Genomic DNA, 15,992 nt, shown 5'->3' with positions numbered 1-15,992 from the left:
AATGGCTGGACCAAATCCCCCATCTGCCTCTCTGAGTCACTTTAAGAAAATCTCACATGAGATTTACTCTGTTTTCTCTGATTGATCACACTCTAAAGTCTTTCTTAGTCGTCCTCTCTTTTCTGTGATATTCCTGTGTTCCCCCTTTTGGTGCAGTACTGACACGTTTTGTCATCTTACAGCGGCAGAGGTCATTTAAGTTTCTCACACAGCGGCTGCTTCCTGCAAGAGGACCCACAGTAATGAGGCTCCTGATGAAGCCAAACACAGCAGAGGCACCAGAGCTCCAACCTCTGGATCAGTGCAGGGACGTAGATCAGAATAGGCTGCTGAACTGCAGCTACAGATGAGTGTCTGTGGGACAAATTAAACATCTGTTGAATTGATCCTCCCAACAAAAGAAAGTCTGCAGCGGTTCCTCTGACGACAGGCTGTTCAAAGAAACCTTTGTTTTCACATTTTCACTCATAAGAATTTGAATCGCTCACACCCAGTAGTATTGTGCTGACGATTTAGATCCACAGGGAATATCCTTGAGTGGAGATCAGCACAGTTAAAACGAGGATCACTGAGTCTCTCTCCCTATTCGTCTGATCTTGGACTGGTGAAAACAGTGAAAGGGAAGAACGGCCCTGACCTCACACAGCTACACAACAGGCGGTGTGACAGAGACATACAGGCAGCCTGTCAGAGAGTACCCTGGAGATACAGTGGGTACTCGTGTTCCACATATCGATGATCCATGCGTGCATTACAAACAGGACCATGGAACAAGACACCTGCTTACTATTTCCAGAGGAAGGCAGCAAAAAAAGAAATAGAGCAGTTGTTGTTGTCCTCCGTTCAAGGTAGCGGTGTCGTTTGGTTTGAAAAACTTTGTCTTGTGGAGCTGAGAAAAAGGAGGCGATTGAGAGAGGAGGAGATTGATGCCACTGAAGTCAGCACACGATAGTTTTATAAATCGGCTGAAGTAAAAAGAGTTGGGAGATTAAAGGTTCAGTGTGTAGAATTTAGTGACATCTAGTGGTATAGTTGCATGTTGCAGCTGAATACCCCTCACCTCACCGTCCCCTTCCAAACATGAAAGAGAACCTGTGGTAACCTTCAGTCATCATAAAAACTCAAAAGGTGTTTAGTTTGTCCAGTTTGGGCTCCTGTAAAAAACCATGGTGGCCTCCATAGAGAGGACCGGCTCCAGATGTAAATATAAAGTACTTAAATAAAAAAGGGCTCATTCTAGGGTAAAGAAAACAACCATTCATACGTTTTAGAGGAAACACACTACAGAAAACATCACTAAGATTATTTTATATTCAACATCTGCCATTAGATCCCTTTCTCATGTGTTCTGTCACCTTTCTCCAATCACACTAATTTATAGCTCTGCAGCACTCGTGCTACTGGCCCTCATCTAACTGGGTTCCTGCAGCATTTTGGCTGCAGATGATGAATCGTATCATCCGACAAAGAGAGACCCGTTCTGCCTGCACTAGATTCAGCCACTAGGACAGCACTATTTCCTGAGACATACAATGTGTCAATGAAGATCTACCGAAAAGCAAAACAAATGGCAAAGAGGGGGCAGATTTAGCTGGCTGCCATGGTATTCTGTTAATATTTCATAAGTGCCCACAGGGCCTGTGTGAATGTGAGCATGCGCATGTGTCTGTGTGATTTCATGTTAGTGCACAGGTTTACTTCTGGGCATCCAGCCTTCTCGGGGGAGTCGATATGCTGTGCACTCTGAATTCCTTAATGCTGTGGCGTTTTCAACTCCTCACTATCGGGCATGCCGTATCACTTCAGGTATGGCTGGAGAAGGAGCTTACATGGATATGCAGCTAACAGTATGAAATTACCATTTCACACCTGAATATGAAGCACAAATCTACTGTTGATCACATGCAATAAATCACCAATGATTTTACACATCTAGATCAGTTTGCTATATAGCAGGGTAGTACTGAGGTTGTACAAACAGTGGAGGAGCTTTAGTGTTAACTCACAGCAAATAATCATTGATGATGACTGCACAATTTTTAACAGAACATTTTAAGATAAGATAATCCTTTTTGGGTAAAAAACTAACTCAGGTATTGTGGGTGATTGTGTGGCCGGGGTCTCACATAAAGATACCATGGATTGTTATCCCACTAATTCCACAAACATTTGTCTTTCTGTGTTTATGTAGAATGAATATCTCATAAAACCATTCATCTAATCAGCTTCACACTTGGCATGTGTGTTGTAAACTCTTTAAAGTGCAGTGTTGAATTTCTTTGCAATTTGAACACGCGGTACATTAAGCAATAATATACGTCGACTAAACAGGCGACCAGCGCTCTGTGACTTCATTTACAACAATAGTAGAGCAAATTCTGTCCGACAATATATTGTAGAACTGTTTGAGGAGGACTCACTAATGACAAAGAAAATTCTGAAGTAGCTCAGGAAAATTATCACAGTCAAAGAAAACAGGCAGGTGTAGAACAGACACTGCACTAGTATAGAAAACATGTGCACCAAATTATGATAAGTCAGCCAACTTTATGAATGAGTATCCACTGACAAATTGCTGCAGTAGCCATTTAACATGTAAGAATGGAAGAACGTATTTCCCTAAAGGTTGTTCTTGGCCTTTGTTATATGCCTCAGTGCTGAGAGGTCGCATATCATCGAACTACATATTTATGATGGCTACACTGAAGTCTGAGCATGTTCCCAGACAGTCTAATCACTGGCTGTAGTACCCAGAACACTCCCTGTGTGCTGCACACACACACAGAGAGACACACACACACACACAGAGAGACACACACACACACAGAGAGAGACACACACACACACACACACACACACACACACACACACACACACACACACACACACACACACACACACACACACACACACACACACACACACACACACACACACACACACACACACACACACACACACACACACACACACAGTGCAGAGCTGCAACGTTAATTAGGGAAAGTGGTGATGCGGCGCGGAGCTGTCCACGGTGCTGAAACCTACTGCAGCAACATATGAGGCACAACTGTGTGTGTGTGTGTGTGTGTGTGTTTGTCCATGATGGCACATGCATGAGTCTCGTTATTAAGAGTTAGAGCAGGAGTTCTGCAGGTGAAGTGATGCCCTCCTCTAATCAGACTACAGCAGGTTGGCAGCTTGGCGACATTTAACCCTTCAATGCTCCCTCTGAACATGATCTTCAGTGTGGAGGGACACGGTCAAAAGCTCCACAGCAGCCCCCCTCCTAAACCATGACTCAGTATCAGCACTGCACGGCAAAGTAAAAAGGCCAAAAGTCCACAATCACTCAGGAGGCATCACTTACACATAAGCGTGGTAGATGAACGCCCATCCCCGCGGTCTCTCCAGCGCGTTGTAGAGGAAATTCTGCAGTTTCCGATAGCTGGCATTTTTCTTCGACGGCCGGGGTCTGCCTGCGGAGATGCTGGACCTGCGTCTGCAGAGGATGCTGCTCCGCTTGGTGCACCCCGAGCCCTCGATCAGCAGCGCGCCGTCCCTGCTGGATTCGGGAGCCCCGGGGTCCAGTCCGACGAACCCGACTTTGTGCTTCTTCTCTCCGGCTTGAGTTGGGTAAACCCCGCCGTTGAGAGATTTCTGCACCATTCTAAAGTCGCGACGACTCTGCCGGGGAGTTGTCGGTGCCTCTGCCGCGGGGCTGCATCACCGGCGCTGAGGGGTGTGTGCTGGATGCAGTCCGTGTCGCCCCCCCCCCACCCCCGCCCCCACCGTAAGAAAAACCAATCGCAATATCCACGCGAAACTGCACATTACGAGCTTTTACATTAGCCCCATCCGGCCACTTGACACACACAGCAGGGGTGGGCATGCATATTCTATTCACTCCAGCCTGCTCAGGTTGGCAAGCAGCAGATTATAGGTTCTTTCTAATCATTTAACCGCCCATTGCTGAAGACTTAAGTTAAATAGAACATGCACAACCAGTCTTGCTCTGGTGCATTCACTTCTGAGCTGCAGGTGTCTTCATTTGGCCCCATTCTGTGAAAAACAACTACAAGTTGCTGAGTTGGGAGGGTTTAGGATCATAACTGCACTAACTTATGATCCTAAAGTCAGCATGTGTATTTTGGGGAAACAAAGGTTTCCTGTTTGTTTTCCCTGAGATAACCTTCCATCCTCTGTGTTCAGTTCTTAACCCGAGTCCAAGAGAGAAGCTGGGAGGGAGACTTCTCATCTGACGATGCATGTGCATGCAATATTCATAAGTGCAGCAACCTTCAGTCAGGGGGTAATGGACACTGAAAACTGTGTCAAGCTGCATTTTTCAGGTTTGACTGAGCAGCGGTAAAGGGAGCACACAAACAGTTCGAACCAAGAGGTAGGGCACAGAAATGGAACATGTCAACCTCACAGCAGGTTCACATGTGTAACAATGGCAAGGGCGCATACCTCTGCCAAGGAGAAACACTCCTACATATAATTGTCTCTGGTGCTTAGAAAGAAAGAAATTGGCAGAAAACTCAGTTAAAGAAAGTGAAAATAAAAACCCCGGATCTGACCTTTAATCCATATCTACACCAAAATGTAATGGGTTCTTCCCATCCCTCCATCCCTCAATAGTTTTGGCATAATCCTGCTAAAAAAACATGAGCCAGCAAACAGACATGCGTGAAAACATGACCTCCTTGGTGGAGATAACCACGTAGATCACTTTGTAGCCATCAGAAAGTGAAAGATAAGAACTAAACGAAGTCTATCAGAGAGTGAGTGAATCCACTTTCCCGATGATAAGCATCAGGTTCACTTGAAAGTAGGAGATGATCAAACATAATGTGATATTTACTGTGACATAAAGCTAATTTAGTGCACTGAAACTACTTATTGTTCTCTCTCAGCAGCACTTAGTCAGCACCGATGGTGTTTTTACTTCAAGCAAATCATTTTCAGTGCTCACTGCTTTTGTGTTTCTTGTGTGAAACTGCAGTAAGAGACCATAAAAACATTGTAACACAGGGAAATTACAATGTGCCAATAGTAATTCTACAAACATGTCTGTATGTGGAACTCATATCTCGCTAACCGTTCATTTTATCAACTTCACACTTGGCGAGTAAATTATAAATTGCCTGAGGAAGGGCAGTGTCGAGTTCGGTGCTACTTTGACACATATGTTCAATATTAGTAAAATGTAGTAAAAAGGCGACAACAATAATTTTAACTTATATATAAACCACATGTGAACAAGTTTCATTTTCCGAAAAAACCTTGAGTATAAATACTTCATTGTAGATAAACCAGGTAGGATTAATACACAAAGATTTCTAACTTCGCTGTGAACCATAGACGGCACACAACGTCCAGCACACAAACAATAAAAACTGACAGTATGCTGTAGAGCTGTTTGAGGAGGACTCACTAATGACAAGGAATCATTATGAGGAAGGCCTTGTTTATATGAAAGGGCCAAAAGTCCTAACTGGACGGAAACCACTTAATCGTTGTGTGTTTGCATTTCTATGTTGGGTCATCACGGCTCAACACTGCTGCCACACTGAAAAACATTGTCATACTGTGAAGATTTTATTTACTAGCTTGTTAAGATTGCATTTACATGATCATTTTAGAAAGATTCAACAAAGATGCTTTGTACAGTTATTTTCAGGCAACACAAAATTGCAAATAAAGTATGTACAGTAATGAAACATTAGAATAATGTAAATAAAATGTGTAATCAGTGACATATTTCTTTGTCCGGCTACACCAACATGCTGCAGTCATTAGCTAATTTAAACACACACTTAAGACCAGGGTTTTTTACAATGTACAATAAGAGCAAACTTGATATGGGAAATGATGATAATGCAAATATCCTCTGAGTTGTGTAGGCAAACCAATGGATGTAAATCTACAGTGACCATGCTACCGCCGGGGGACGTGTCGAGTCGGTTCCAACATGCTCATTTGGAACCAGACCTCTTTTAAACAAATACAAAGGACCAAGTGATCTGCCAATGCAGAACATCAGGGAGGATTCTTGAACTGCATTCAAACCTTTTTTACAGTCAAAAACTAACACTTGTCAGTGAAGTTACGCTCAGGAACAAGAAAGAAAAAAAACTTCTCTTCAAATGCACAGCCACAAATACAAAATGTTTTATATACTATATTATTTCCATAAAAATAATGCATTTTAATGTATAGCATTACTCTGCTGCCATAAGACATAACCTATCTTTTCCTCTGTCATAGTTACAGTTTGTATGTACAAGAAATTAAAATCTTCAGCAAAATAATAGTAATGTTACTGTGAATAAGTCCTGGAGAGATCCCTTTGTTTACATCATCCACAAACTGCTTACAGTACTTTTTTTTTACTAACACTGCAACTTGTACGGACCAGTCATTGTGCTTCTTTTCATACCTACAGTAAATATGATAACATAAAAGCCAATTTAAAAGTAAACACAATGTCTTAGTCAAAAGAAGGCCATTCTTCCACTAGTACATTTTAAGTCATATATTAATAATTTAACGATGATTCAACATCCCGACCTTTTGACTTGGCTTGTACAGTTAGTCGTAGCTTCCTTTGTCCTGATTCAGATGAGCCAGCTTCTGTTCATCTTCACTCCCCTGAAGATTTCCTGATGTAATCAAACTCTATAGACATAAATAAAATGAAATACACAAGCAGTAACGTCTAAAAAAATGGCATGCCATTGGTCCTTTAAATATTATTCAATAAGTAGGCTGGAATGCTTTTAGATTCTTTAATACCTGATATAGAATAAGTGAGGGATAAAAAAAGCTCCTTCCAGACACAATAAATAGCTATCCTTCATATAGTGCAGTAATACAGTACTCGCACTAATCCTACAGTAATTGCACAGTAACCACATGCAACAGGCTAAGGAAAAGAGCAGCCCAGTCTATCATCCGACTTTCTTTTTTTTTACCTGGCCCTCAATCCCTACTTCCATCTTTCTGTCTATTCTTTGACTTTCTGCATCTATCCAGTCTGCTATCTCACATGAATACCACATTTTCTACTTCACTTGGGGTCCCAACATTGAGCCCTGGGGAACGCCAGCAAAAACAGAGAAAGAGACCCTCTGGAGTCGCAGTCCAAGGCAAAATGGGATGACATCTGTGTTCAGGATGACAGTCAGCTCAGCTACAGGTAGTTTGGTTAATCAAGTTAAATCATACAAGCTCGGTTATGAGCACAATCGCTGCGGATGTTGTCTTTGTGAGATCTCCCTTCCACTCATGTTGTGAATACTGCGCACCAGTTGTCAAGTCAATGGTGAAGACAGACAGCCACAGTAGTAATACTTCTCTCTGGGGTGTTTTCCCGGTACAACAGTACATGATTAGTCCTGAGCTTCAGGCTGTGTCAGTGTCCCTGTGGGTGCTCTCAGGTAACTGACATTAGTCATCTGCGCCATCTTGTTTAGTCTGTACTTTGCACTGAAGACTCTAGTGGTATCCATGTTGGAATGATCCCTGTGTAATTGGGGCAGTGGAGGGGTCAAAGGTCTTTCCATCAGCAGTGTCTCTTGGAGGAAATCCTGTGAGACTCGCCCTCTTTTGCTGCTGTTGTCTCTCATCATATCTTCCTCTTCCACATTCACCCTCTCTCTGGCGAGTTCACTGGAGTGATGCTTTTCTTAGAGCTCTCCATCCGAGGGTGGCAAACACAGCTTGAAGAGCCTGCAGACAAAGACAAAAATGCAAATGAGACAAACCACCTTGTGTGTGACCACAAATGGTGCAGTGTACGGACGGTATGAGCTGAGGCGCCTGCTGGAACTGGTTTCTATACATTACCTTGGAGCAGACGGAGGCATCTGGTCCATTACCTTGAGATTTTTAGCAGAGAGCTCAACTCTTGCCCCCTGGTGGAAAAGAGAACACATGTTATAAGCTCCACATTGCAGGTGGTTTAATTGCCCTGAATGGCAACGATACTTATAATGTCAAGAAATACTTGTTCTATACAAGGAGACCTGATATATTTTCAAGTAAGTATGTTTTGTATGATTTTGCCTCAGACATCCATCCTGTATCAATGTTATGACTGAGTTACTCATACTACATTTAACTCCAGCTGGTCTATTAAAGAATATAATAGACTGTAAAGAATATTACAGTGACAACAGGATCATAAGTTGTTATCATTTAAAAAACATTTATAAGACAACGCAAAAAGTCACTGACATAGATATGCCCTCCAGTCTAATGTAACTGTTCTGCCATGAAGTGCTATACTTCTATGATGCATATAATGCTCAGCTTTTTTACACTGTGATGGAGGTGTTATTTCAGATATATTTAGCACTGGGGTGAGAAGTGCTGCTGCACTAGACTATTATATTCAGAAGCGTTTCAAATATTCTGGTACATACTCTCATGTACATAAACAGGGAGGACAAGAAACCAGAAACTTTTAACTGAGACCTCATTAATAAATATATAATTAAATGTAGACAAATCTGAATATTAAAGACTTCATTAAAAGGTTGAATTTATGGCAGATCTACTGAACATAAAGTGGCAACTGAGTGCATATGAAAGGTGCCCACACTTAGATCAGAGGGCAAATGACTCCTTAAAGGGATAGTTCACCCAAAAAAGAAAATTACACTGTGATCCACGTGCGAATGCGGCTCCAGAGGAGGATATCAGAGGACATTTAGGCTAAAAACATGGTGTAAATGACGCCGTTTCAAGTCGAACTTGAATGACGGGACTAACGGACACTTGGATGACACCACAGGAGCAGTATGGAGGTGTTAGTTTTTGTCTGTTGTCTTTTTACGTTTGAAGAATCTGTAATCATTTACTTCTATTGTATTGGATTTGGCTGAAACTCCAAAAGTGTTTTGTTGACTCAAACACTTTTGGAGTTTCAGGGGTAAACAGCGTTTCACCCACCCCTCCATCTGCAAAGTGGTAAGTAGATAATGAGTGCATTTACATTTTTCGGGTGAACTATCCCTTTAAGGGACCCCTGCTGGACCCCAGGCTGAGATAATGGGCCCTGTGGTTTACCTGTTTACGCATAATGTCCATGGTCTGCATGATGCAGCGCGGCATGAGGCCGTGGTTCCTGGCTAAGATCATTGCCTGCTCCAGTGTCACACTCAGAGTACATCTGGAAAGAGCAGAGGAGATGAAGATTAGTGCTTGAAACACACACACACTTTTCCTGTAAACTTACTCTACTACTACTATCTAAGTTGCTTAACCCTAACCATAACCTAACTTTAAAACATATCTTCCCCTTAGAATGTAATGGTTTACTTGGGGACATGATTTTTGGCCCCATAAGTAAGCTAAGTCCCCATAATGTGAGTGATATCTGGAGACACACATACACACACATAAGTGGATTTGCTGAATATAGTGAAACTTAATTCAGACAGTGAGGTACAGCTGTTTTTGAGGGTTCAGAGGTGCACGTCCTTCCCTCTGAACCATGTTGATCTTTATTTTAGCCGGTGATATTACACGAGTAGTAGAATAGTGTCGGTGTGGTGCCAGACTGACCTCTGCATGCCTGTGCCACACATGGTGATGTGGCAGGCTCCCAGGCGGTTACACAGCTCAGACGACACACACAGCACGCTGACACCCGATGGGTGGCCTTGAGCGCTCGGGCGCATGTTGATGTACGACTGCATTAGTCGACAGAGATCATCCAGGGTGTTGAGGGGTCGCAGCAGCTATAAGGGGAAAGAAGTGAAGGTCAGAGAGGTTCAGGTTAGACTTTTCACAAGAAAATAACAATAGAATATCACAAAAGTGTCAATCTTACCAAATCTTTTAGACACTATTGAGTGTTAAAATGAGGAGGAAATGTCACTTGTTTTCTGTAAAGTTGTATCACTTTTGGCAATTTACCCAAGTCACGTGACAGAATAATGAAAAAAACTCACAAATTCAAAATTATTATGATTTTAGTTTTAGATAAATTCAACAAAAAATTTGAAAAAGTTGATCTGAGTTAGAAAGAAGTGAAATTATCTCACACACTTTATTTCTCAATACTAGACTCAGTTGAGTAACTGACTTGTCTAGATGGTGCACCAGCGCAAATACCAGCAGAACAATACACAAATAACAAAAGTACAAGTTCAACTCTCTGTAGTCCTGAGGATCATGTAACAACATTAAAACCAGTCGTCTGTTTAATGTTGTGGCTGATCCGTGTATATTACAACTATTCTCTAAGAAGTTTTAATCATTGGAATCTATTGCAGCTACTGTCAGTTTGGGTCACTAGAACTTTCTTTCTAATCTAATCATCACTGAGGTCGAGTTTATAATGTTGACGTGTTGAGGTTAGTTGGAGTTAATGGGGGGGGGTCTTGATGAGCTAGTGGGGGTTTCCAGTGGAGGGAAACAGGACAACAGTCCCTCTTACTTTGGAAATGCTTGGTTGCAGGTCTCTAACTTCAAGGCCCAGTATCTGTACTTGCATTTATATTCAGTCACAACATTATATACAAATGGACTTATGTTACAAGAGCAGGATATAAATGGATAAAAGTTCACATGGACTGTAATGTACACATTCTGTGGGCACAGCAGAAGCAGCAGATGGAATATATACATCAGGATAAATATATATTTACCTGGTCAATCTTCATAGCTGTGGTGTTTGAGTCTGTCGGGAGATTGGACTTCTCCAAATAGAAAGCCCTGGTTGAGACAAGAACACAACTCTTCATCTGGTTCAGAAATCTATACATTTCATCCTCTGCCTCACTCTATGAGAGAGCTGAGTCACCGAACATCTAGAGTACTTCACTAAACAGAATATGCTTCGGTTACAGCAAATATTTTATCAACAACATGAGCTCTAATAGACCTTTTTAACCAAAGTCCTATCAATACATTTAATACATTAGTCAAGCATTTTGTAACCGTATTAAACAAACTGTCAGTAAAGAATCTTACACATTAACAACCTTGTTTTGGAATTAATAATTTGTTGTATAGGCAATGATCCTAGTCCTTTTCTTTTATAGATGTATATATTTTCTGAGTCATGCAGGCAAATGAAAAAAAAAAGTTCTCTTCCTGAAGCACAACTCAAGTTTATAATCATCGAGCCAGAAGAAATGAACAGAAACAGAGGACATTTTTCAAAAAAAAGTACATCCCTTGTTGCCTCGTAGACAGGACAATAGAAAAAGAAATGAGTCCAGTGTTTCACATTTATTTTCTAGACTGTTGGCGACTCGCCATATTCCGATTCGTCCTGCCAGTTTCATAATGAACCAAGACATTTTTTACACTGAGGTTTCTAACTTGGTGTGTGCAGCGCTATGTGCTGTGTGCTCGCCCTCACTCTACCATGCGTTCCCACATGTTGGTGGTATGGTCCATAACATTCTCACGTCCATGCAATCATACCTGATAGTTTCAACTCAGTGAATGCACTTCTTTCTCTTATGCGAGAACTTATCTTTCACTCTTTAGTCTGTGCACCTGTCACTTGGAATCTGTTACACATAAGAGTGTCCTACGTGCGGGTGCACCCCCGCTACCGCCATAGATTGAACTAATTCTGTGGGAGACACTGGAATCTCATTCTCTATTTCACTGAGCTCACACAACAATGAAACTGTGTCCTTGGAGTAGCATTAACTCTGCCCGTCTCCGGGGATAACATAGTCATACTAATGTTGGAGAAACAATACGATTACATTATGAAGGACTTTTGCGTTACTAAATGAGCAAAGTAAAAAAAAATCCTGTTAGCTGATGTGGGACAGGTTTGAATAAAGGAGAAAAAGTTCTCATTTAGAAATTCTTGACCTTGGAACTGTTAAATGTAAAGTAACACAGTAACCGAAGTGCAGTTTCTGCTTATGCAACACCACAGGGTGAACTCTCCCTTTAAGGTGAAACATAATAACTGGTGATGCTGGTGAGTAAACTGCTGGAGGGCTGTGATGCAGTGTAGCACAGCGTACCTGAGTCTGCGGTAATAGGCCTTGACCTTCTCTAGTGAGACAGCGTTGGTGCGCTGCTGGAACTCCTCCATGGCGCTATAGTCCTGCTGGGACACTCCCTCTGGACGCTCCAGTGCTGGGTAAAACAGGCAGGAAGCATTTGGGTCAACACACATTTCTATGATCACATTACATTACACCCTCAAACCTTAACCCTCACTTCTGCAACTGTACAAATTCTTGGTTACTGTACTTAGACATTTTTCATGTATCTGTACTTTACTCTTACACTTTACTTATTTTTCTGACAACCTTTTACTTTAACTCCTGATATTTTAACACAAATATCTGTACTTTTCCCATACCTGGCCTTATTTAAATTCAGAATACTCACAATATTTTACAATTTTTCATGCTCACAAATCTTTTCTTGCTTTAACCCCCGTTATTAGTACATTGCTTTTTGTAAATTCTATTTGAAGCAACAGTGGTTAAGTTTATTAGTCTTCTGTACACCTAATTTGTACTTATTACTTTTATACTTTAAAGTACATTTCAGACCCTGTACTTTTATAATTTTACTTTAACAAAGGGGTTGAATTAGCACTCATACTTTTGCTTGAGTCAAAGTATTTTTAAAATTCTACCTGAGTAAAGAATGTGTGTACTTTTGCCACCTCAGATTACTCCTTACATTAACATTAGTTACATACACTCTGAAAAAGTGAGTACTGCACAAAATCTTCTTGATTTACACGATTCTTTAATCTGTATGAGAGCATATAGTGCTCATATATATGACTGCACACACACATACACTCTCTAACTCACACTTAAACACCTGCAGTGTCACAAGGTACCACATAACGTCTCCTCAACCTGTAGCCTAGTCTCTTCTCCAGTAGGTGGTGATGTTGGTTCAGATATCTGCACTACTGAATGTTTTGTTGCACTTTCTTCCACACTGAAGTACATAAGAACAATATGAGCTCTCTCAATGGATTCATTTTCCCAACTGAAATGTCTATATGGAAAATTAATGGCTAATTGGCAGATGGGCACGATCCATAGTGGTATCCACTCACACTAGCGCCAGCTGTGGCTGATGGAGGATTAGAAGGAGCTTGGCCGCAAAAACCGAATGTAAAGGTGGAGGTTTTAAAATGGGCATCAGAGAGCTCTAATGTAAAACTAAAAGCACATAAAGCTATCAGGAACATGAACATGAGTGAGAGGCTTCACGAGGCACTGAGTGTATCTGAATCATTCAATTCTACATAAGTGTTTATGTCTGAAGATAAAATCAATGCATGTGAGATATATGGCTTCTTTGGTTTGTAGAAAAACCCATTCATACTCAGTAATATATGGGAAAAAATGCTGAAGCTGAGGTACTGTGTATCATAAGGACAACAGCCTACCCTTCCTCATGTGACTATTGCATCACACTCGACCAGCTGATCTACACCCTGCACCTATTCCCCTGCAGTGTTCTCACTTTCTCAAGTTCCTCGTTCCCAGCCCGCTCAGTCTTACCCTTGGTGAAGAGGACCGTGTGGAGCTTGAGGCTGCCGCCGTTCTGCAACCGGCTGGGCAGCTCGCTGAAGTGACAGCTGTCCAGGTACAGGGTGACCCTCAGGGCCTGTCGGCTGCCCTCCACCTGGTAACACACCGGTGTGTCTGCAACACACACACACACAAACACACACAGGCTTTAAGATATTTTGTTACACATGTCTACTGACTGAATGCTAATGAAATGATTTTTGTTTTGCATTAACATTAGAGAATAACAGTAAATTAGTAGCAAAGTTTTACAAAGAACAAAAAAAGAAACCTCTGCATTGTCATCCACCATGAAAGTTAAGTTTTCATCTGTGTTTGTTTGTTACTCAGCTGGATTTCCCAAAAACTATTTCACTCCATAAAATTTTAAAGAGGATCTGGGGCATGAGCCAAGGAAGAACCGATTTAATTTTGGTGTAGGTCTGGGTGGATCCTGTTTTTTTTTTTCTCAGAGAATAATTCATGGATCTTAATGGGAAAAAAAACCATGCATGATTTGGGGACTGATATTAATGTGTGCGCAATTTGGTACAGATCTGGATATAGTCAATTTAAATGTGGTTTCATTAGGGGACTGTTGGCACTGAATGCCAATCTCGTTGTATTAAGACCTACAATAAACTATTTGCCACTGGATTTCTGTTACAGTGCAGGTTTCCAAAAGCCATTAAGATCAGCACTGCTGCATTGATGAGCCGTCCATCAATTCAAATAATGTGTGTGTTGGTCTTTCTAAAATGACTTCATAAAACTAAAATCACTGCAGTTTTATAACATGTTCAAACCTTCCACAACAGAAGGTGGAGAACTGACTGTGTCTCCACCATCGTCTTTAGTTTTGTCTTGACACTGACGGACTGAACACACAATAATGGAAAAAGTGACACAGGTCTATTTAAATGTAACAGTAGTACTTAACTGTGTACTAGTCATGTTAGGAGCAGCTGGTAAATAAATTAGCAAAATGTCAGTCTGGCAGATCTTTTATTCTTAAAAAAATGCTTATGCAACTGAAACAATTGCGTTTTTATAAAAGAATTTGTCATTACTGTGTCACTTGTCTTCAGAGCAGTAACCTTTTCCAATCCTACCATCAACACACAAGTAGAAATCATTTATAAGTCTGACGCTGACTTGCGCTGACGCCTCCTAACATTTTGCGACTGCAAGACACGAGCGGTTGTCAGATAATGGAAAAGATGACCTTTACTGAGCGACCTCTAGGGTCAGCGCTCTTTCCTGGAGAACCCATCAAGCTGTAATCCTGTGGAATTGGCTGTGATTCTTGAGGCTGAACTCTTCAGAGTTACAGACTCTGTGTTGCATTCTGCCTTACTTTAGCTCCCAGCCTGCGGAAGACGCCATTAACAAATCAATACTGTCGAATGGACCCTGCGGCAACCTGAGCTGAATATTCAACTGCAGGAAAGCAGTTTGGTTAGAAACTATTCTTCCCTTGAAAGTGAAAGAGTCTGAACACTGTGTTCACCTCTAAATATCTGTCATATGTAATAAATAAAGTACAACATAAATGACCAAGTCAATGTGTTACATGTTTATGCAGCGGTTTGTATGTTCGTGCACATTGTATGCATGCAAACTCCAAATATTTCCATCTGCTGAGCGTAAAACCTAGAATAGTAAATCCCTGCCTCATCCATAGCTTTGCCGACTCCTCCTATAATGGGAAGTGCATGTTATGCTTTTCCTTTGAGCGGCAATCTCTGCTGGCCATATTGAGGCCGTTGAAAAGAGAACTGATTCAGGATGATGTTGTCATTTGTATCTGCTGGCTTTAAGGCTTCTGGCCGCCTGCAGCACCTTTGGTGAATACAGATACTGAGGTTATTAAAAGGCACAAATAGGCCCCGGGTCTTAACCTTTATACACACACGCAGGTCAAGACTCTGACAATGGCCACCTTTGAACAAACGAGGTGCATCCTCAGACTGCGGCAGTACACCGCTGTGTTCTGACCTTGAGCGTTTTGAGGACGGACCCAGTCCAAACAACAAATTGATCATTTTCATGCTCTGAGAGAACATTTCTCCACTGCAGCACACACATGTCGATGAAAGAACATAACATGTGCATGTGTATTTAATTGTAATGTTTTCTCTGGGTGCTTCGGCCACGTGTTTTAGAACTGCACTGAAGTTTAAATGATGCCCTGAACAGCCTGTCAGGAGGAACCATGTTATCTGTAATGAAAGGACAAAGAGACTACATGCTCTGCCCTTGTGTAAGATGATTTATGGATCCATTATAGTGTTGTTTTAGCTCCCTATTCAGTCGCTCCTCACTGAAACGAAAATTAAATCTGCAATGGCAAAATGACAATTTCGCCCTCAATAGCTACCATAGATCCATATAATGGAACTTTATTCGGAGTTGGTGAAACCATACAGCTGCTGATTAGCAGCCGTCTGGTTTGAATGG

General features: G+C 41.6%; 2 protein-coding genes across 6 annotated transcripts in view; both read right to left on the bottom strand.

The window, feature by feature from the left end:
• Positions 1-3,743, bottom strand: part of LOC118111618 (potassium voltage-gated channel subfamily KQT member 2) — a 29,413-nt gene extending 25,670 nt beyond the window's left edge. For all 5 annotated transcript variants that reach the window (XR_004697108.2, XM_035160347.2, XM_035160348.2 and 2 more), the window contains exon 1: positions 3,368-3,743. Coding sequence is in view for 4 of the 5 variants with exons in the window: in XM_035160347.2 (XP_035016238.1) it covers positions 3,368-3,666 (299 nt within the window). In the remaining variant the exon portion in view is untranslated. The remainder of the gene's footprint in view (positions 1-3,367) is intronic.
• Positions 3,744-5,578: 1,835 nt separating this feature from the next.
• Positions 5,579-15,992, bottom strand: part of prex1 (phosphatidylinositol-3,4,5-trisphosphate-dependent Rac exchange factor 1) — an 85,668-nt gene continuing 75,254 nt past the window's right edge. The window contains exons 34-40 of the mRNA XM_035158414.2: positions 13,524-13,667; positions 12,009-12,123; positions 10,662-10,728; positions 9,574-9,749; positions 9,076-9,178; positions 7,852-7,919; positions 5,579-7,734 (exon numbers count right to left, since the gene is read on the bottom strand). Of these exons, the coding sequence (XP_035014305.2) occupies positions 7,692-7,734; positions 7,852-7,919; positions 9,076-9,178; positions 9,574-9,749; positions 10,662-10,728; positions 12,009-12,123; positions 13,524-13,667 (716 nt within the window). The 3' untranslated portion in view covers positions 5,579-7,691. The remainder of the gene's footprint in view (positions 7,735-7,851; positions 7,920-9,075; positions 9,179-9,573; positions 9,750-10,661; positions 10,729-12,008; positions 12,124-13,523; positions 13,668-15,992) is intronic.

This window comes from Hippoglossus stenolepis, chromosome 6 (assembly GCF_022539355.2).
Source record: "Hippoglossus stenolepis isolate QCI-W04-F060 chromosome 6, HSTE1.2, whole genome shotgun sequence".
NCBI lineage: Eukaryota > Metazoa > Chordata > Actinopteri > Pleuronectiformes > Pleuronectidae > Hippoglossus > Hippoglossus stenolepis.
This window is presented reverse-complemented; position numbering and strand designations above follow the sequence as displayed.